The sequence below is a fragment of the Tachyglossus aculeatus genome, chromosome 4, assembly GCF_015852505.1.
Source record: "Tachyglossus aculeatus isolate mTacAcu1 chromosome 4, mTacAcu1.pri, whole genome shotgun sequence".
Lineage (NCBI taxonomy): Eukaryota > Metazoa > Chordata > Mammalia > Monotremata > Tachyglossidae > Tachyglossus > Tachyglossus aculeatus.
In genome coordinates this window covers 76084611-76108212 of record NC_052069.1, presented here as the reverse complement: position 1 = coordinate 76108212, position 23602 = coordinate 76084611, and the positions used below count along the sequence as shown (strand labels likewise).

At 39.7% G+C, this 23602-nt stretch overlaps 1 protein-coding gene across 1 annotated transcript in view; it reads right to left on the bottom strand.

The window, feature by feature from the left end:
* The window catches only part of EIF3E (eukaryotic translation initiation factor 3 subunit E), a 44357-nt gene that overhangs the window by 3378 nt on the left and 17377 nt on the right, over nt 1–23602 (bottom strand). Inside the window, exons 6-10 of the mRNA XM_038745403.1 lie at nt 22462–22587; nt 21123–21247; nt 7139–7265; nt 5164–5265; nt 4520–4629 (exon numbers count right to left, since the gene is read on the bottom strand). Of these exons, the coding sequence (XP_038601331.1) occupies nt 4520–4629; nt 5164–5265; nt 7139–7265; nt 21123–21247; nt 22462–22587 (590 nt within the window). The remainder of the gene's footprint in view (nt 1–4519; nt 4630–5163; nt 5266–7138; nt 7266–21122; nt 21248–22461; nt 22588–23602) is intronic.

The window sequence follows — 23602 nt, the reverse complement described above, 5'->3', positions numbered from 1 at the left end:
TCCTACTTCATAACTCAGATTGTCCCATTACAGTCTCCCTTATGAAGACAACACCTTTCATATAATTCTTTTAATCTAGTTTTCATCCAACTCTGCCAGTCCTGTAAAGGAAAAAGTGAAAGAAAAAAAATCCCAAACCAAGTACAAACCTAGCAATGCATTCATGATTGGTGTACATCTTATTTTGGAGACTTGTAAATCTATCAACACCCAAACTTGTGCTTTCAACTAATGTAGAACTCAGGTCTCTGGACCCTCAGACCCTTGTTCTTCCTACTAGGCCATGGTGCCATAACAATAATGATGATGATAATAATAATAATAATAATAATGATAATAATTATGGTATTTGTTAAGAGCTATGTGCCATGCACTGTACTAAGCACTGGGGAAGATATAAGCAAATCGGGTAGGACACAGACATGTTCCCTGCTCTGGAGGAGAACTACGCTGTGGCAAAGCTAAACACCAGCCCAGCCGCAGCTATCAATTTGCAACAGACTCATACTCTACTCCACAAGATCTCCCCAAGCCCATCACACTCCTGGATACGTCGCCCTCCTTTGAAGAATATGAAATGTCCCATCTTAATCAGTTTGTTGCTAACCTGACTTCAATTTCTATTTGAAAAGTAAACATTAGTTTCCTAGTATACCACTTATGTACATTATAAACTAAACTCCCAATAACTGGAAGATAATCTACATAATTTTATTACAAAAGAATACATTTATCAATTGATTTTGTAAAAATGGTGACAGGACACCACAGAGAAGAACTGACTTGCTCAAAGTCAGACAGCAGACAAGTGGTGGAGCCAGGATAAAAACCCAGGTCTTTCTGTCTCCTAGGCCTGTGATCTATCTACTAGGCTATGCTGCTCATGTATACTGAAATTTGTTTCAGTGCCTGTATCCCCAACTAGATTGTAAACTTGAAGACAGGATTCTTCATTTTGAGCTAAAAGAGACATGAAATTACAGAAATAACCCCTTTCTTTCCCACTCCTAAAAAAAACCTCTCAAATTATTTACTCACATTTAGCAAAACTAGTATTTTGTCGATTTATTCTTCATGGTCTCTATGTTTCACTTTCAACTGGTGGGAATGGAGGAAAATGTAATGCCATTCATTAAGTGCTTTACAATAGGTCAAACACTATGCTAAGTGCTGGGGTAGATACAAGATAGTCAAATAGGACACAACCCCAACGCCGTGAAGGGCTCACAGTTTAAGAGGGAATGGGAGCCGGTATTTTCTCCCCATTTTCAAAATAAGGAAACTGAGGTGCCTAAAACTTAAGTGACTTGCTCAAGTCCTCGCAGCAGACAAATGGCACTGCCAGGGCTTGAGACTAGATAACACACCCAGAAGAGCAACTATCTGGATCTACTTTTCCCTCAGATGGTTCTGAAAAGTAAAATAATCAATGCTCTGTATTTTCAGCACAACCAGGGTGATAACAGAAGTGATCGATGGCAAGAGACAAGATTAAGACAGTATGTGGGTTGGCTTTGGAGAGAAGTGTATGGGGAGAGAAATGAGATAGGTAGGATCGGGAGAGCTGATTGAGTGCCTTAGAAAGATGACAAGGAATTCTATTTGATTCAGACATGGACAGGTAACCATTGGAGGTTTCTGAACAATGAGAAACATATGCAGTGTGTTTACTCTGAAAAATAATCCATGCAGCAGAGTGAAATATGGACTGGAGAGGGGAAGAGATATGAGGCAAGGAGGTTAATGTAGCAGTAGTGACAGGGTATGACAAGTGCTTTGACCAACATATTGCACCACGTTTATAAGTGAAATGAAGGTTAATTAGATATAGATTAACATCACTAGAACCACCCAATCCACTCCATTCAAACTGGTAGCTCACAGATCTAAAGCACTTATTCATTCATTCAATTGTATTTATTGAGTGCTTACTGTGTGTAGGGCACTGTACTAAGCGCTTCTGATCCCACCTTGATTACTGCAACATCCTTCTTGCTGATCTCCCTGCCTTCTGTCTCTCCCCTCTCTGGTCCATACTTTACGCTGGTCTTTTGGAATGAAGAGATTTTTAATATAAAGCAAAAGAGATCATTTGGATGGGTGGCTTCAAAAGAGATCATTTGGATGGGTGGCTTCATAATATGGATGTGCTATCTATGGAGGATCTTTAAGAAGTGTACTCAATTAAATGAATTGAAGGGAATTATGTGGAAACTTCTGTTATTAAAGCTGTTATTATAAAGAGATTTTCTGAATTTTACATAAACTGTTCTAATTTAACATTATACATTTCTCCATATCTCTGCAGAATGGTAAATAAGTGATTTGGGAACAAGAAAAATTTAAATCACCGAAGAGAAAAAATTTGGGAAACTGCTGTTTAAAACTAAGGTTAATGGAACTCATTTGGCAGACTTTTCAAAATTAATTGGGGAGACAGAACATTTTGTGAAATGACGTTTTTTAAGTCTACAATTTTCAAAAACATACTGATTTAGAAGGAATCTATTATGTGTCTGCTTTAGTGGTATCACATTTGCTGTAATTACTTCTAAAATAAGTTGACTTTCGGTTAGTCATTAAACACACTTTGGTTTATGAAAGCACTACTGATTGGCTCGAGATTGTATTTTACGGATCACCTATGAAAGTCATTCAGCCAATCAATCGTTATTTACTGAGAAATTACTGTACGCAGAGTGGTGTTTTATGTGCTTGGAAAAGTACCAATACAACAGAGTCGGAAGACCCGTCCTCAGCCCACAATGAGTTTACAGTCCAGTTATTCACACAATTCAAGAAATACTACAGTCTTCAACTGGGAGTACTGCATACTGTAAAGGCTTAGTGAAAAGTTGGTTCTGCCTGTAGTAATGATAATGGTGGTATTTACCAAGTGTTTACTAAGGACTAAGAACTAGAGTAGATGCACGGTACTGAGATCAGATATAGTCTCTATCACACGTGGGGCTCACATTCTAAAGAGGAGGGCAGAGCAAATATTTTATTCCCATTTTACAGAAAAAAGGTTGCACAGCAGGTTAGCGGCAATGACTGCCACTGGGAATCCTATGCTCTTTCCATGGAGCTTAGGGAAACACTTAAAATATGCCTAAAAAGCTAAATTTTTAAATGCAGCATATAAACTTGGGACGTCAATCTGAAAACTATTTAAAAACTCAGAAACATGAAGTGTTTCCAACTATGATCACGAAAAATAAATAAATTATCTGCTTGCTCTCTCTTATGTGTGACCCTGGGCAAATCATTTAATATCCCTGTGCCTCAGTTACCTCATTTGTAAAATGGGGATTGAATCCTTCTCCCTTCAATTTAGATAGCAAGCTACATGTGGCACAGGGATGGTGTCCAACTTGATTACCCTGTATCTACACCAGCTCTTTGTACAGTGTCTGGAAAACAGTAATTGCTTGACAAGTACCGTTAGATATTGAAAAGACCTACAATATTTTAACACTAGGTCCATCACATGGGGATATGTAATGAGTTAACTTTCAGAAATACAGCAGCTGTTAACAACTCTAGGTCCTCTTTTAAGGGAAAAATGAACTGTCTTCAGGAAAATTACACAACTATATAGTCAAGCATGTTTATGATAAACATTTAAAATATCACCCTGTGCTCTGACTTAAAATAGAAAAAAAAGGACCAAATGTTATTTTAAAACAGCTTTTAAGCTGCAGACACACCATGTCTGATAAACTACTAACCCACAGCAAATTTAATAACATCCCGCCAAACAAAAGTAATGTTTTCTGGCTAATACACATATTTGTAAGCTAAATGGTAAGTTGTCCTATAAGTTTACAGGGCATAAAATTAACAACGTATGTTCCCTCTAGACTGTAAGATACTTGTAAGGAGGGAATGTCTAGCAAAACTGGTATACTGTACTCTCGCAAGTGCTTAGCACAATGACCTACACAGTATGCATTCAATAAATGATAGATTTTTTAAATCTAATAATGTACCATAAAACAAATCCCTACTTAATTTTAACTATTGCAGAATTATAACATAATGCATGCAAACACCTGAAATGATTAGGAGACTGAGGAAAGAATCACTCTTCTTTGACCCAAAGTGATACAGAGGTCCTTAATACATTTCTAATTGCAATTACAATCTTTTTGAGGTAGCCATGAAAACATGAAGCTTCCTGTAATAACTTCCAGCAGCCATGGACCTAAAAATCACTGGATCCTACTGCCACTCTTTGTGAAGAGTGATACCATGACCCAGCTGTGAATTTCCACTGCAGTAGGCACCATCAAGAGAAGAATATATTTTACTCAAATCTACAACAGCACAAAGTTTGAAAAACAGAAAATAGAACTTGTGACCATTAGCAGCAGCACTATAAAACTTCTTGGTAATTTTCCCTAGTCAATAGCAAAGCTGAATTTTGGAATATCATAAAATGTTAAGCATAAGCTTGACACTAATTAAAATAATTACACAACTTTATGTACAGCAAATGCAGTAAAGATGTGCCTACCTAATGCTGATACACTGGTGAATACGACAGAAAGTCTCAAATATGAAGAGTCGAGCATTCTCGATGAAATCTTCAAGGCAAGCCACCAAGAAAAAGTCATTCACGAGCACCTGAAGAAAAGTGACAAAGAATACCTTAACAGGAAATTTTTGAACAGCACTCTTATTCTGTAGCCATTACCACAGTTTAGTTTATTCCACATTTAAGTCATAAAAAATCTGCATTCACATTAAAAGGACTAGGTAATGTTCTATACTCCATCTACCACCAACTTCAATCCTCCATTTAAATCACTGGCACTGCAGTGAAACGAGGGAAAGCAAGGCACTATTAGATCAATTGTCTTCTTTTCTGGCACAGTCCTATATCATCCACTACAATTAACATTTAAACACACCATGGGAGCAGTGTTGAAAAATAATTTTGCATATGTGGAATACTTCTTCAAGTCAGTCCAGCCCATACCTAGTTCATTTACTGCTCTTCTCACTTAGAACAAAAGGAGACAAGTCAGAAAGCACCTACTTGCACTTTCAATATGGGGGTTACTTGGCCATTTGCTGCTTTAGTATCAACCAAAGAAAGGCATATTCAAAAATTTAGCAAGTTAGCCACCGCAAGGGTAACTTGTGATTGAGACTTACCGACTCACACTCTCTCAGTTTTTTTTGGGCGCCATCAAAGTCAAAGTTAACATACAGGCACTCGACAAACTCTGTAATGGGATCTTTGTAAGTATAAGACTCCTGCAAAAATAAAGCATCGGCATTATCAAATCTTGTGTGACGTATTTTATTATGTACACGTTAAATCATACATGCAAGAAGTGAAATGGGACTTATCTTAATGAATAGTTAACCCAACTATCCCAGCTTGGATAAGTCTATCTGAAAGTAGCCTGTTCAGCACAGTCTGGGAGTGCTAGGGCAAGGCAGAATCAGAATCCTGTTTTCCTTTCCTTATGTATTTGTAGTTTTCCAGCAAACAGGGGGCCCCATCCTACGTAATGGCCAACACCAAGCCATTAGTTTGGTAGTTTCTCTGAAGTGTTCTCATTGGAAATATGTACTCCCTGACACTTCTACTGAGGAAGTGTGTGGAAATAAATCAGATTATAATAAGCTATAGTAGGTTTGATAGGTCTATGTGACTTATTACACCCAAATCAGAAAGAATGAGCATGATGTGATTCTTTGTATTTAGAGTCACACTTAAAAACTGATTTTTTTTTAAGTAGTAACATTTAAAAGTAGTAGTAGCCAGGATTTAATTTTTATTTTTAATATAATGAAAACTTCCTCCTTATGAATCCCTAACGAGGTAAATTCATGCACAAATACACTCTTATTGAAAAATCACTACACCACTTAGTTGATCAATGATATTTATTGACCACTTACTGTCTGCAAAGCACTGCATTGTGCAGAGTGCTCGGGAGAGTACAAGACAAACGAGATGGTACTCAGTTTCCCTGCCCACAAGGTAATCTATTTGACGTGAATATCATTATGATTACTTACATTACCAAATTATTGCTTTCTGATAAGTGAAATACATATTTTACAGGGATGGATGGAACAGGACTTTCTAGGCACACTGTCACCAACCAGGGTTTGGGTAGCTCAGCTAAGACACCACGTCATGCAGGTTAGAGAAGCAGTGTGGCTCAGTGGAAAGAGCGTGGGTTTGGGAGTCAGGTCACGGGTTCTAATCCCAGCTCCGCCACTTGTCAGCTGTGTGACTTTAGGCAAGCCACTTAACTTCTCTGCGCCTCAGTTCCCTCATCTGAAAAATGGAGATTAAGACTGTGAGCCCCACATGGGACAACCTGATCATCTTGTAACCTCCCCAGCACTTAGAACAGTGCTTTGCACATAGCGCTTAACAAATGCCATCATTATTATTATTCTAAAGCACAAATATAAATGAAATAAGACCCTGGGGGTGAACTCGTCAACTCCTGTGCTAGTCCACGGAAGCAAACTTAGGCCAACATGTAGTTAGACAGATTCAGCCAGCATCTCCCTGCTCGGAATACACCTCCTCTTTGGCGGCATCACCTTAATAAACTAGGAGATTGTAGGTCGGTTTTTCCCACCTGAAAAATGGGTACATTACGGACCAACAAATACGTTGTGCAGTGGAAAAACGTGTCTGTGCATATGAAATCTGGAGAAATTTGGTTCAACCACCAATGCTGTTTAGTTCTGATGGATAAACATTCCATCCAACAAGAATGAAGAAACCTACACGGCTGCTCAAAAACCATCAACTACCACCTGTCAAAGTGCATGCATTTAGTCATCTGGCATTTTGGAGCTTGGAGAAGCAAACAGAAATATACCTAATAATAACGATAATAAGTGCTTAGGATGTGTCAAGCACTGTTCTCAGCACTGGGGGAGATACAAGTTAATCAGGTTGGACAGAGTCCCTGTCCAACATGGAGCTCAGTCTAAGTAGGAGGGAGAACAGATACATATATACGTGTTGGTCTTTAATCAGGAAGGACAGTATAGATCACATGACTTGGAAAACGTTTTGGGGGGGATTTTATAGTTTTAAAATTTCCACTAATTTCCACCAATTTTTTCATTAGGACAGTTTTTAAATGCTTACCTGCTGAATAACCTTGACAAGATCTTTCAGTACTTGTCTGCGTTTTCGAACATCTTTGTTTGTTATGACGGCTGTAGTCAGATAGCGAAGGATATGAGGGCACATAGTCTGAATTGCATTAAGGTACCTAGAAGGCAACCAAGGAACATTCAGACCTCCTGTATATTTCCAAACATTTCTAAAAACTGGCATTCCAAACAGAAGATAAAGAGGAATACAATAAGTTTGAACATTGTGAAATATCATTTAAGTCTGTTGAGATTCCAAAGATACCAAGTTTGAATATTTGTTGATCTGTCCCCAAACAACCCCAAATCAGCCACAACACATCGCCACCTTCATCAATAGAGGGGTGGCCAGTTGTAGCAGCAATTCATGTGGCATCCCTGACTTCTTGGCACTTGGTCTATTCCAAGAAAACACCATCACATGGGCCTTCACTTAGCATCCCATTTAATCCGTTCTTAGCTCTAAGTTCTAAAGGCAAGCAGTAATACCACAGTCACTGATCCATCACTCACTAGGCACTATTAAATAGTAAATCTACAGGGTTGTGTCCCCCATAAATGAAGACAAAGATGCAAGGAGATCATTTTGGCCAACTTCTTCAATACTTGGTAATTCTCCTAATAGCTAAACTGGTATAGTAATTTCTTGAGCACCTTTATTCTTGGAACATAAATATGTCTTCTTTTAATTCAGTATTACTAGATAAAGAAACTAGTGCATCCCTTTGTTGAGTGATTATTGTGTACAGAGCAACAGACTAAGTATGTGGAAGAGTATGATACAATAGGTTTATTAGACACAAAGCCTGTCCACAAGGGGCTTATGACTGGCTCCTTTATTTAATTCTAAATCAATCAACTGTATTTCCTGAGTGCTTACTATGCACTTAGCATGGTACTAAGCGCTTGGGAGAATGAAGTAGCATGGTGTAGATTATCAAGCACAGGCCTGGGCGTCAGGTCATGGGTTCTAATCCCGACTCGGCCACTTGCCTGGTGTGTGACCTTGGGCAAGTCACTTTCCTTCTCTGGGCCTCAGTTACCTCATCTGTAAAATGGGGCTTGAAACTGTGAGCCCCACATGGGACAGGGACTGTGTCCAACTTGATTTGCTTGTATCCACTCCACCGCTTATTACAGTGCCTGGCACATAGTAAGTGCTTAACGAATACCATCATTAATATTTATTTTATTACAAGACAACACATTCCCAGCCCATAATGATCTTACAGTCTACAAGTAAGCTCAAGTTGGCATAAAATATTCAGTAACATAAAGGAACAGGAGCCAAATTCCTCCTATATATATGAAGACAGACACACACACACACACACACACACACACACACACACACACACACACACACACACACACACACACGTCCAGCCTCAGGAACTTGTCCTATGCTTCCCATTAGTAGGTAGTGTATGGCATTTCAGCAAAAGCCAATCAATCAATGAGTGCTTATTGTGTGCAGAGCACTGTATTAAGTGCTTGGGAGAGTAATATAGAATAGAGTTGGTAGACAGGTTTTCTGATGTAGGGTCATCAAGGGAAAAGTAGAATCATAGGAACAAGCAGGGGTCAACTCCCTTTCCTTCATATCCAGTTTCTTTGTTAACTGAGAATCAGCAATCAGAACTTCTTGTGCTGTACATTTCAGCTTCCTGGCCCACACCAGCAGGACTGTCTTTCTGCTAAATCTGAAATCTGGGTTCCTGGCCCACACCAGCAGGACTGTCTTTCTGCTAAATCTGAAATCTGGGGCTATGGATAATTTGGGGCTATTTAGTTCACTCCTTTGGTCTATAGACCGGAGACTGTTGTCAGGGCAAGTCCTTACCAACTGTGATTTAGAACCACAGAAACTTCCTAATATCCCCTTTGTAACACATTTGCTTGCATAGTGGGTAAAGCCAACATTCATTTGAAAACTTCATAGCCTGCCACCCTTGTCCTCACGGCTGCTCCACGACTGGCCTTGCCAAGAGCTCCTGTTTAGCCCTGCCACCCTGCTCTTCCTCACCTGATATGCAATATTCACAAAATATCCTGAATTTTGGGAACAAAGTGGGCCTTCCCTGACAAAGCCCTCCTTTTCTTCTTCTCCTGGTCCCTTCAGTGTCACCCTGACATCCTCCCTTTGTTCCTCCCGTTTCCCAGTCCCACAGCACTTGTGTTTGTAGCTGTAATTTATTTATGTTAATGTCTTTTTTCCTTCTAGACTGTAAGCTCTTTGTGGGCAGGGAACTTGTTTGTTTTACTGTTTAACTGTATTCTCCCCAGTGCTTAGTACAGTGCTCTGCACACATTAAGTGCTCCATAAATATGACTGAATGAATGAATGACTCCATCAGGAACTGTGCCTACCAACTCAGGGAGGCACCTTGGCTTAGTGGAAAGAGCCTGAGCTTGGAAGTCAGAGGTCATGGGTTCTAACCCCGGCTCCGCCACTTGTCAGCTGTCTGACTTTAGGCAAGTCACTTCACTTCTCTAGGCCTCAGTTACCTCATCTGTAAACTGGGGATTAAGATTGTGAGCCCCAAGTGGGACAACCTAATTACCTTGTATCTACCCCAGCGCTTAGAACAGTGCTTGGCACATAGTAAGTGCTTAACAAATGCTATCATCATCAACTCTATTGAATTGTACTCTCCCAAATGCTTAGTATTGGGCTATACACACAGGAAGTCCTCAATAAATACCACTGATTGATTGATTGTACAGAGTAAATAAGGGCATAACACTTTCCCCCAAACTGCAAAACCACCAGTTGCTGGGAAGAAACAACGGAGACATCAAACTGGCACACAACCAGTAATGAAATAGTTGACATCTGGATGAAATAGCAAAATTGAACAGCCTCTACTCTGCCCTAATCCTCCTTGACCTTTCAGTGGTCTTCAACAGCACGGACAATCCTTCCTGGAAACTCTTCAGCGGTGGTTTTACTGGCACAGTTTTCTCCTAGTCCAACCCTCGTGATCATTTCTTCTCAGCCACCTTTCTCTCCACACCATTTTAACTGCAGTGGGAGGCAGTTCTGGGTTCTCCACTCTTCTCAATATACAGCCACTCTTTCAGGGAGGTCACTTGCTCACATAAAAGTTACTACTACTACTACAGCAGGGTTTTGGCTACCTGTTCTACATAAATAACTCTCAAATCTATATCTTCATCCCTTGCATCTTAACTGCTCTACAGATGCCTATTTGCAGTTTCCTCATTTGCAAATGGGGATTCTACACATGTTCTCTCTCCAACATACATTGTGAGTACCATCTGGGACAGGCACTGCGTCCAGCCTGATTATGCTTCTGCAGCCTCCTACTTCCTGCTTCCTTCAGGACTACTTAGATTTGCGGCAGATACCTAAAACTTAACATGTCTGAAACAGAACTCCTCATATTCCCACCCAATGCCTGCCCACCCCATGACTTTCCCATCACTGAAGACAGCCCCACCATCCTCCCTATCTCACAAGCCCATAACCTTGGCATTATCAATGACTTATCTCTCATCCAATCCACATATTCAACCTGTCACCAAATCCTGGCAGTTCAACCTTCACGATAATGCTGAAATCCACCCTTTCCTCTCCACCCAAACTACCACATTAATCCAAGCACTTATCCTATCCTGCCTTGATTACTGCATCTGCCTCCTTGCTAATCTCCCTGCCTTCTGTCTCTCCCCACTCCAGTCCATACTTCACTTTGCTGCCCGGATCACTTTTCTACAAAAATGTTCAGTCCGTATTTCCCCACTCCTCAAGAACTTCCATTAGTTGGTCCACCCTCCCCACATCAGACAGACACTCCTTATCACTGGCTTTTAAAGCAATCATCGTGCCCCCTCCAACCGTACCTCCCTGATTTCCTACAAAAACTCAGCACTCGCACTGCTCCTCAAACACACTACGATCCTATCTCATCATCAATCTCTTACCCACATCTTGCCTCTGGCCTAGAATTCCCTCCTCTTCATCATTCAAAAAGTCATCTCCAACTAAGCCCTCAGCATGGGCTTGGGAGTCAGAGGTCATGGGTTCTAATCCTGGCTCTGCCACATGTCTGTTGTGTGACCTAGGGCACAACACTTGACTTCTCTGAGCCTCAGTTACCTCATCTGCAAAATGGGATTAAGACTGTGCGCCCCACATGGGACAACCTGATCACCTTGTATCCCCCCTAGCGCTTAGAACGGCGCTTCGCACATAGTAAGCGCTTAACAAATGTCATTATTATTTCCTTCTCCCTTCTGCATCACCCTTGAACTTGGATTTGCAGCCTTTATTCACCCCACCCTCAGCCACATAGCACTTAAGCACATATCTATCATTTATTTTAATGCCTGTCTCCACTCTAGACTGTAAGCTCCTTGTCGGCAGGAAACACATCTATCAACTCTGTTACACTGTACTTTCCCAAGTGCTTAGTAGTAGTATGTACATGGAAAGTGCTCAATAAGTACTTCTGACTGATTTTGTATCTATCCCAATGCTTAGTACAGTGCTTGTCATACAATAAGGATTTAATCACTACTATTACTTCAGTCAATAATCATATTTATTGAGTGCTTACTGTGTGCAGAGCACTGTACTAAGCACTCAGGAGAGCAGAACACAACAGAGTCAGTGGGCATGCTGACAAAGGGCTTACAATCTAAAGGGGGAGACTGGCATTAAAATGAATTAGGTTTTTAAAAAACCACTAATTTTTAAGCACTAACTTTATGTCAGGCACTTAACTAAGCACCACGGTAGACACAAGCTAATTAGGGTTGGACACAATAAAAGTCCAACATGAGGTTCACAATCCTAGTTCCCATTTTACAGATGAGGTGAATGAGGCACAGATGTTAAATGACTTGCCCAAGGTCACACGGCAGACAAGTGGCAGAACTAGAATTAGAACCCAGGTCCTTCTGATTTCCAAGCCCATGCTCTATCAACCAATCTGCCAATCTGTTTCTGTCCACACGTGCTGCGTGGCTAGGGTGGATACTGAACCAACATACTATATGGATTCCATACTTGCAAAAAGGGAAATATTTACACCCCCTTCTCTATATGCATTTAACACCATGAAAATCTTCCTTACTAATGTAATATGAATTTATATTGTTACCTAAACTTTTCCAAATCGACAAAATGGAAGCATTCTACATATTACACTAGCATAACTAGGTATTAGGCAAAGCATATTACAAATGCATCTTCTTTCATATTAGTACATACATTTAATGATGGTGCTAGCTCTCTACTTGCCTATGAGTCCAGGACTCTTGGTATCTGGTATCTAAGGCACCGTTTTTAAATTAACAGTTAAAATATGTCAAACGCACAAGCCATCTCAATTTTAGATACAAAATTGAGGCAAGGATATCAGTAAGTACAATATAATTGACTTAAAATTGCAGTCATTCTAAGTTTTCATTTCAAGGACAAACATCTCCAGGTGTTCCTTCAGATTAAAAAAGCCATCTAAAACTCACAATTCCTTAGTATAATTATGGTATTTGTTAAGCATTTAATATGCTTTAAAATGGGCAATAATGTGCCCTCAGCTTTAAAGTGAAATTTCAAACTTTTCACCCAACAAGCAGACTACAGGTGATAATGAGCAACAATATTTAAGGAAATTGTTTAAGGAAATTTAAGGAATTTGTTCTACCTGAATTCAGAGAGCATTGCTAAATATGAGCACCTTAGAATGAAAATATAAGATGTAAGCTCTTTTGATAATTCGCACAATATACAGTGAAGCAACCCACAGATTAATCTGACCATTAGAGGATTTACTACAGCCAACCTATTACCAGAGTTCCTTAATATTAAAGTTTAAAAGTTCTTGTTGAAAAGGTGCCCATTTGTTTTTGGTTTTTCGTCCTCTCATGTGCCTTTCCACAATTAGGCTCTGGACAAGCCTACTTTAAATTTGGATGACCAAAGTTGTCTGGGTTTGGTAAATATACGTAAACACTGCCTTGAGCAATATGAGTCTTCTGAAGTAGTGACTTGGGCAGTTTTACTGCAAGAATAAACTAACATTAGGGAGTTCGTGACAACAGTACTTTTAATTCTCAAAGATTCAAGATGAAAGATTAGCAGGTGCTCACAAAATACATAGTTTTGTCAACTGCAGCCTTGTTTAGTGCCTAGTGTGAACAAAGCAATCCCTGTACTCTCGTGAAAGCAAAAAGCACCAGGGCAGGAGGAAATTAACTGCGTAGGATCTTAGGATCCAAATCCCTGAATTCTGTTCGATTGCTTGATGAGCGGAAGGTAGTCAGTTCCTCCTTCCTGAAAATGCAGAAAGATGTGACTTGACACCTGTCCACATGTTTTGTTTTGTTGTCTGTCTCCCCCTTCTAGACTGTGAGCCCGTTGTTGGGTAGGGACCGTCTCTATATGTTGCCAACCTGTACTTCCCAAGCGCTTAGTACAGTGCTCTGCACACAGTAAGCGCTCAATAAATACTATTAAGTGAATGAACTAGAGCTAGAAACTCCACTGACCAAAGTGTTTGGGGAGGGGTCAGGTGTCCAAAGAACCCAGTTAGGTTCAGGTGGGTTTAGACCTCCTTTGCCCTCCTCTTGCATGACCAAAGCCAGAGATTAGGTTTTTTTTTTTAATGGCATTTATTAAGCATTTACTATGTGCAAAGCACTGTTCTAAGCGCTGGGGAAGTTACAAGGTGATCAGGTTGTCCCACAGGGGGCTCACAGTCTTACTCCCCATTTTTACAGATGAGGTAACTGGGGCACAGAGAAGTTAAGTGACTTGCCCAAAGTCACACAGCTGACAAGTGCGGAGCCGGGACAACTCTATGGCACTGAACACTTGAACGCCCCCAAAAAAAGGAAAATCTTCATTCATTTATTCATTCAATCGTATTTATTGAGTGCTTACTTTGTGCAGAGCACTGTACTAAGCACTTGGGAGAATACAATACAACCACAGACACATTCCTTGTCCAAAAGTAGCTAATCTTCAAATGAAAACCAAAGAAGTGGTGAAGGAGATGGGGGAGGGATGAGGTGAAATGCATATCTCGGTGAAGTAAAATGAAGCCTAAAAAAAGGCCATGTATGTACCAAGTACAGTGGAATGAGCATCAGGCTGACCTGTGCACTCAGCCATAACAGCTAGTAGTCATGCTTCTTTTTCCCCTGTGCAGGAAGCCCAACAATTCATTTTAATTCAAGGTTCAGGCAAGTGAGATCCTAAATGTTTAATGCCTGCCAAATTGGGCCAAGAGGAGCCTGGAAAATCCTGTCTGGATAGCTCTTACCTAGAGCTGGCTTAAAGTCCACTCTGTATGCCAGCTGTCAAAATTCAGAGGACATTTCATCTCTGAACATTAATTTTTTAAGAATCATAGGCATCCCATTCCATATTTAGCAAGATTAGATCATTTTTACTACTTTAGCCTCTGCTAATGTCCTTGCTACTGTTGGCCTACAAATAGTCATTTTTTCCCCCAGACTGTGGAGACGAGCACACAATGTTTCAGAGTTTCCATTATACAAACTGTGCATTCAGGAGTCTCTTAAAAACTTAATTTGACCTAAATCAATTAAACTGATAGGGGATGAACACTCACTGTGGTTTGAGATACATCTGTGTCCTGCAACTCTGGTCTTATTTTACTAATAGTTTGATAAGTTTACATTTTGTCCTAGTTTAAGCTTGAAGAACCTTTTAAAAAAATCTTACCTACCTTATTCAATTGATCTGTCTTAAAAAAACACCTTACCTGGGATCTGGAACAGTCCAACTGTGCAACTGAATTCAATTATTTTCAAAGGCTAAGTTGCTAAGCAGAGGACCTGAGTTCTAATTGCAACTTGTCTGCTGCGTGACCTTGAGTAAGTCACTTAACTTCTCATTGCTTCAGTTACCTCTCTGTGAGCCCCACATGGGACATGGATGGCATCCAACCTGATTCTACTGTGTATCTACCCCACTGCTTAGCACAGCACCTGGCACATAGTAAGCACTTAAAAAAATATATACCATGAAAAAGTTGCTAAAAAAAGGATTGCGAAGAAAAACCTGTAATCTGAAATTTGGCCCACTACTACAAAAATTGTAAAGTGATCAATGCCTAACAGCAAACAGGTGGATTTCCCTGGGGTTCTCCAAGCACCAAAGCGGGCAACAGTAACCACGCCAGAGGGTTAAAATGTGACCCTGGGAACAATCAGTGAACTGTTGCCAGGTGGGTTGCCCTACTCCTGCATTCTTTGTGCCCCTGTTTGGATCAGGGATTATCACTACCAACATTATTTATTGATTGCGTACTGCGTGCAGAACACTTGTATTAAGTTCTTGGGAAGAGTACAATACATGAATTGGTAGTCATGTTCCCTGCCTACAGTGAGCTTACAGTCTAGAGGGCTGGAAACACGAGAGGGGGCTCAGGAGAAGGGGACCCAGACATTATGGTTGTGGGTCTCCAACAACTACCCCGAAGGGTCAACGATTTATGGTTGCCAATGACTGAGAAAGTCTCACAATTAACCAGAGCAATAATCTGTGAAGCAGCATGACCTGATGGAAAATGTACAGGACTGGGAGTCAGGGACCTGGGTTTTAATCCTGCTCTGCCACTTGCCTGCTTTGCAACCTTGGGCAAGTCATAATGTTCTTGTTCCTCGGTTTTCTTGTATTTACAATGAACATTAAATATCACTTCTCCTTGCCTTTGGAGAGCTTGGGACCCACATGGAACAGGTATGATGTCCAATCTGATTATCCGGTATCTACCCTAGTTGTTAGCATAGGACGTGGCACATAGTAAGCGTCTAACATCACTATTATTATCATTGTCATTACTAATAGTTATCTGACCATTTCAATTCAATCCTTCTAAACGATAGGCATAATAGCATAATTTAGTGTTCAAAGATTAAAACTTGAGAGCACATTACTAGTTTCCAGTTGCCTGCTGAAGACAGTCTTTCATCTTTCCTAAAATAGAGCAGCCATCCAGTGTAATGAGCCGCCCGTATAGCAGTCGATAGATGAGTTCCAATTGTTTGATTTAGGCTTTACATCACTCAAACATCTAATGTTTGTTACTTCACCATATGTCCACTCATCAGTTCTAAAACTGACTTTCCAACAGGATTACTTCATCTATTTCATTCGCTCATGTTTTCATTCTGACATCCTCTTTTAGTAACAAAAAAAGTTCCCTCATGATTCAATTTCTGTAGTTATTAGCCATCTTTCCAGACCCTCCCACTCCCAATCCCAGAAGTTGTAACCATTCACACCAAAGTTAAAAGTGATTTAATTGGTTGGATTCTCTCATCTCATCCTGCCTAACCCTTTAAACATGTAACACAATACAGAAAATATGGAAACACATCATACACTAATTACTGTCACAGCCCAGGATCTCTTAGTCCCAGCTGACGTTACATTCAGAGATTACGTTCCATCACTGCAGGGAAATCAATTCCCTCTACAGCACAACATCTCCACCTTGCTATTTCTTGAACACAGACATTAAGTCCCCTTCTCCCCTTTGGCCAGAGTTTCGGTCACACAGATGGGCCAGGTGAAAGGGGTCTTTGCTGGGCTTAGGTACCCTCTTCACCTCATTATGTGCAGTCAGGTGTCTAGGTAGAGAATCTTGCTGGCCTTACTTCTCCCACTTCCCTGGCTTTCCCCTGCAGCTGGATTTGGCTCCAGAGTGGAGCGATGTCTGGTCTCCAAGGGGGTGAAAACTGACACTGAGGTAGAGGATGGACAGGGTTGTATGCTGGATGGAATTAGGAGCCAACATAGAACCAAAAGAGGGACACGGTCAGATCAAACTAAACCAGCTCCCTGACTCCTGGAACATGGAGGTCCAGAACCAATTTATCTGGTCATCAGAGTCCCAAGACTGGGTAACATTTTCTTGCCATTTTTTGCTGGAAGCAAAGGCTTCTTCAGGGCCCACAAGTGTTCCCAATAAACACCCTATCCACCCAAAAAAGCTTAGCTGAATAAGAGGTAGGGGGGATACGGATTTCTCGGTGGTGGGAGGGAGGGGAAAGAAGGATGCTTGGGGAACACAAGGGACAAAATATCAGTACAAAAGGTGGAGTGGAAGGTTCATGGGAAGGGAGTGGTCTGCACAGTAATTTTTAATAGACTATGAGCTCATTGTAGGTAGGAAACATATCTACCAATTCTGTTATACTGTTATATTGTACTCTCTTAAGCTCTTAGTACAAAACTCTGCACACAGTAAGTGCTCAATAAATACAATTGATTGAATTACCTATAGTATTCAGTATCATGTTAAGGCTGCTTCTGGACTAGAACTTAACTCATTGTATTTACATGGGAAAATGTACCCCATGATTTAATTGTTAATGATACATTCCCATTTTTGAAGGACTTATTAGGGACATATCCTGGGAGTACCCTGTATTCCATTCTACCTCCCTCTTTTACCACCTGGTCACCTTAAGGTGAATGACTTGAAGAGACAGTAGGACAAGTGCTCTTGATCAAAGCAAGTAGCTAATTTTAGGAAGGCTAGAGAAAGGAAATCTAGTACATTCAAACCTGGAACACTTAGTTCTGCCAAAATACATATTTCCACCATGCACTTTAACTACATGCTAACAGGGAATTAGTGAACGTCTAGTTACAAACGTAAGGCTACTTGGACATAGTGAGGTGAGCTCCAGTGAGTGCTCCAGTGCCAAATCTTCTGTAATGTGGAGCTCTGCAAGAACACAGTGCCTATTTCACAGGAGAACTGGGGGTAGATGCACAACCATGTTCTTTGCACTGTGAATTTCTGATCTAAAGTAAAACTACATGCTACTTCTATTTGTCGAGAAAAAGTACCTGAAATCCATGGTTTCCCACAAAAATATAATCAAATCATTCTAATTCTAGAGTATGAGGATAGCCCAAAATTTGCAGTATCAGTTTAAGTCAAAATTTAGTGAAAAATGTTAAAACAAATTGTATCATATTTTTAAAAAAGGAATAGCACTTCCTAAATCCATTACATCATCAAACGACAGACAAATAAATTACTCTAACAGCCGTATGTTACATAAAGCATCATGCAGCACTTTCCAACACAAAAAAATAACAGCCATTTTACTTGAAAATCACAAATCTGGAGCAGAATATCATTATACCATAAAATGATAAGAATGTGTTCTACTATACTTGATGTCAAACATGTGCTTGATTTCTGGGAGGTCATAAGGGGAGGTTTAAAAACCACTACCTCTTTTGCAAGAATCTCACCAAACCAGTATCTTTTATGTTGAGCATGCTCACTTTAAGCATGATTGGGCCTTCTGTGTCTCATAATTTTGATTAAACACAGTAGTATTGAGGCGGATTTTCAAAGTTAATATGAAAACTGAATTAAGCACGGATTTATATTCCAAATGTTCCCATTAACCAGACCCCAGGGGACAGTTAACATTCAATATGGGAAATTTAATGCACACCATTTAAAGGCTGTTTCTTTCTCCTTCCCAAAAGTTCTGAGTTTGTTGGTTTGTTAGACACTTTCCAACTATGACATAGCATATGTTTCACTGAACCCTAAGGAACTAGTAGAATTTATGAAGTCATAGATTTTCACGGAGAACAGAAGTGTCATAATGTGTAACTATTTAGTAGTAGGAGACACCCATACAAATGCATTTCTATTTACTATATTTGGGTCAGATAAGATTAATTTTAGGGCATTTGATAGTTTTTCTTTCTTAACAAAAATCACTTAAATGCCCCATCACAAGTTCTATCACAGTCTAACGGTCTACCACAGCACAGATTTCATTTCCAATGCCTAAGTTTCTTCCAAAAAAGAAAGAAAGAGGGGGATTCCATCTTCAAAGGGTTTAAACTCTATTAACTTATCATCAATACACTTGCATTGGAAGGGAACATTTATTTGCAAATTTGGACCATTTTCCCAGGGAGATCATGCATTTCAATTGTGTTTCAAACCACTGAAGAAACTAAAGGAATTTTTAGAGCTTTTTCATTATTTTAGTATTTCATGATATGATGCTGAAACTTTTTTTACATTCCTTCACACTTCGTAGTTATGATTGTTACATTTTCTTGCATGTGCCAGTATGCAATGAATACCATCTATTAATGTTGATTATTCAAAAATCAAAATGTTCATGCATATAGCATACTTTTACTACATTAACACATAGTGATGTCTTTAGTTTGATCTTATAAAAGTGCAGTTGATTTTGACACTCTTAGCACATTTGAATGCACTGCTTGTGAACAGTCCAGATTCAGTACAATCTGGGAACTAAAAATTGAAGGAATGCCAAGAAAAGGCTGGACTACAGTGAATGTCTTTTACCTGAACTTCACAAGAAACATTTTACTGCAGAACTATTTTAAAGTAAGCCTTTTACAGTAACTGCTTCTTTCTGCCTTAAAAACTCTTATGAGAAGGAAAGGAGCCCAGTGGAAAGAGCACGGGCCCAGGACTCAGATGACCTGAGTTCTAATCCCAGTTCTGCTATGTGACCTGGGCAAGTTAATTAACGACTATGAGCCCTATTTGGGGCAAAGGCCTGTCCAAACTCCCTACCTTCTAATACCCCCTCCACAAGTCTACAGAGAAATTTCAAAGTTTTAACCCCTGAAAATACCTATTAAAAGACTTACATGATTTAGCCTAATATAAATGCTAAATTTAGTTCAACTAAGCCTGAACCTGGCCCCCTGACATCAGAAAAATTCTGACTGGCTAGTGTCCCGTGGGCCACTCTGAGCTCATTTTGTTCCAGGTGGCAGAACAAGTAAAGTGATGTCTATCCTCAAATGCTTCACCCATCACCCCTTTCCCTCCTATTCCAAGCATTCATGCAGGATTTCTAAGTAGTCATTTTGGATCGCATTGAGTCCTGACATCAAAATTATGTTTTGAAATTTTCAACTCTGGACATAATGTGCTGAAGTAAAATAAATTCACGAAAACATGTGTTTTTGCAACAGCCATAAAATATAGCTTATTTGTAGATCAGAATTCATTTTTAACACTGTCCATAATTATAATTCACAAATTTTCAACCTTAAATGAATGAAGTCCCAAACAAAAATTGGGTTCAAAGTGGAGAAGGAAGATCTGACCTAGTTAAAGACCTCCTGTGGGGGATGACAAGGAAAGGCCTACTCAGAACAACCAGGGCAACAGCTTGACTCTAAAGTTTCAGGACTTTTAGCATCAAAGAAGGGAATACCTAATCAGTAAGCCAATGACACCACTATCCACCTTGCAAGAAAAATGTATAGACTTTTACATCGTCTCAGTTACTCCTGAATTTGCTACGCTGCAGTTGCATAGGAGATCAGGTACTGAGTCCCCATTTTACAGATGAGGAAACTGAGGTGCAGATAAATCAAGTGACGACCAGGGCCACTAAGCAGAAAAGTGGAAGAGCCGGGATTATAACCCAGGTCCTCTGACTCACTGGTCTGTGACCCCTGCTCTTTCCATTATGCCACACTGTTCAGACATCCCAGTTGACCCATGAACATTTTTTACTTCAAAACTTGCTGAAAATTATGTACCATTCATCTTAATAGCCCCATCTCCTTCACAAGAAAAAAATTATTTTTACAAGGATAGGCCTATCACAAATTACGGACATTAACTAAGAAATATTCAGAGATTTTATAGTTTCTAAAACAAAACAAAAAAATCTCACTGGACCAATGCCTGTGCTAGTACTTTACAAACTCATGTCTGAATTTGGCAAGTCACAGGAATATAAATAGCTCACACAGTTAAAAGATAAGCCTAAAAAGAATCCAAGAGCTTCCACCTTCTGAAGGAAGAAGAAAAAAAAATTAGTTCCAGGTTAAAGCTGGGTTCAAATTTAAGATACAGTAAAGGAGGCATGGACATTTCTTTTATCAAATTTCAAATTACTGGATTAGGATATATTACAGTGAAATTACTTACTGTGGCTGATAAAGGAAGAGATCAATAATATTATCTCGGCCTTTAGGGTGGTTGAAGAAAACAAACAGAGACCAGTGAATGAGCCATGTTCTCTGCTGAAGAGACTGGAGTGGAGAGCTGACTGACTGAGAACAAAAACACACAATAAAAAAATAAAACACCAATCCCAGGCTACAGTACTAAGAGAGCTTTACATCTGTCTCCTAAGTAGCTTCCACAATCTATTTTTATATGACTGCTCAGTTTATTTTTCTTTCAAAGTATATTTTAGCATATTTTCCCTAGGAAACCTTTAATATACACAAATGCACTTAGTTCTTGATGTTTCAAAATTGATTAAAACAATAAGTTCCTAAGATGTACAATCAGAGGCCTAAAATTCAGCTACATTTTTCTACTGCTAATATTTTCTAGCAGTTGGAAAATGCCAGTACGTCTTTACTAACAAGAAGATTCAGAAATGCTAGAGGGTGTTCTGGTCAACAGTCTTACTCCTCTAGACTACAAACTCATGGATGGGGAATGTGCCTAACCCAAGCATTTAGTAGAATACTTAGCACTTAGTAAGTGTTCAAAGAATATTACTGATTCATTATATCATCAGAGTATTTTTTACTGTGATATTCATACTAATTTAGCACAATATTACAAATCTAATTAAATGAAAAAAATTTCAGCAGCAGTAGACAGGAAAGGCTAAAGGAAATATGTCTAGGAGAATAGTTTAGTCAAATGCAGGGTGGGGGGTGGGAATGTCTCCATTCCTGGAGATCTTAAAACAACCCATCTGTTGTAAATAATTTTCCTAAAAGTGGAAATGAGCCCAGATAACCTCTTGAGACCTTCCCTATAACCTTCATATAAATATATCTTTATGATTTTTACAAATTCTTTCTGGAAAATGGCCAGGCTATGATTAGAATCACCAGTATACGCGGGACACGGGCAAAATGCTTTTAGCTTCTGACTGGGTAAGTGGGGTCTTCCCAGGAGATCCAATTAACCAGTGATCCCACTGCTCTTTACTTGTAAGCACAATGCACACCTCCAGCATTTTCTTTCAGTTCAGTTTCAAAAATCTAAGTGCTTCCTTTGTGGCACTTCGCCAAATCTCCCCTTACCAAAAATACTTAGGCCCCACTTGCCTGAATAAATTTAGAGGAGGTAATGAAAGCACTGTAGCACGTTAATGAATCAGGTTTGCATTATACGTTCAATTTTATACATTTAAAATTCCCAATAGTATCACTAGTTTTCTAAATCATTGGAGGAGGGAAACAAAGAAAAACATTTAACCATCCATAATCCTCTCTTATTAATGAAAGAAGAGTTAACTTACATTATTGTCTATGGTCTCTTTCAATCGTGTAAGGTCTTCCATGGCTGCATCCCAGTTCTGCATTAAGATTTCAGATGCCAATTTTCCCCAAAGTGAGCTCAAAGCATTTCTATCTGTTGCTGGAACCTGTTTAAGCAAGTAAAAACAATAAATGCCAACACATGCCTTACAGAAAAGCACTCTGACATAAGTATCCATGCATATTTTATGCTTATTCATCATCAGGAAGCCTACATGAAGACATGCAGGTCCTTCCTTGGAAAACCAAGACAAAGTCTTTGCTTGGCTACATTCTAGTCATTCTGCTTCAAATATTTTCCATTTATGAATTTATTTTTGAGAGTAGACAACTCTGAGTACTCTTTATTAAGGCTCAGAAAAAGCTAGAGGCCGAAACAGTGCCAGCCAGCATCCTGTAGTGAAAAACCAAGAGACAGTTCAGATGTCCTGGGATGCATCTAGAAACTAGTTCCAAAAGAACAATTCACATAGTCAGGCCCTAGAAGAAGTCTACACAGTAACATCATGGGGCGTTGCCCCCTTCACAACTTGATCATTGAACTAAGTGCAGCAGCACGAAGGTCCAGAAGGCTTGCAGGAATTAGGAAACAGGAGGAAAACTTTAACTAATCCAGTTAAATCCAGTATTTATTTGCACTTGTTTCTTATAAAATGGAGGCACAAGCAGCCACCTATCTTTTGCAAAAGACAGATTACACCAATAGCCAACAGAGAGAAGCAGCATGGCCTAGTGGACAGAGCAAGAGCCGGGGAGTCAGAACATCATGGGTTCTAATCCCAGCTCTGCCATTTGTCTGCTAAGTGCAAGTCACTTCTCTGCACCTCAGTTATCTCATCTGTAAAATGGGGACTGAGAGTCCCACATGGAACAGGGACTGTGTCCAACCCAATTTGCCTGTATCCACCCCAGGACTTAGTACATTGCCTGGCACACTGTAAGTGCTTAACAAATACCATTACTATTATTATTATACAACTTTATTCCCCTCCATCCCCCACACTGAGAAAACCACTTTCCTCAGAGTACCAGATGAAGTTGTTGCCAATTACAATCCTAACCCTTTTTCAGTTTTCTAGACTATTTCTAAATTTGTCCTAAAAGAATGCTAGCTTTAAAGGT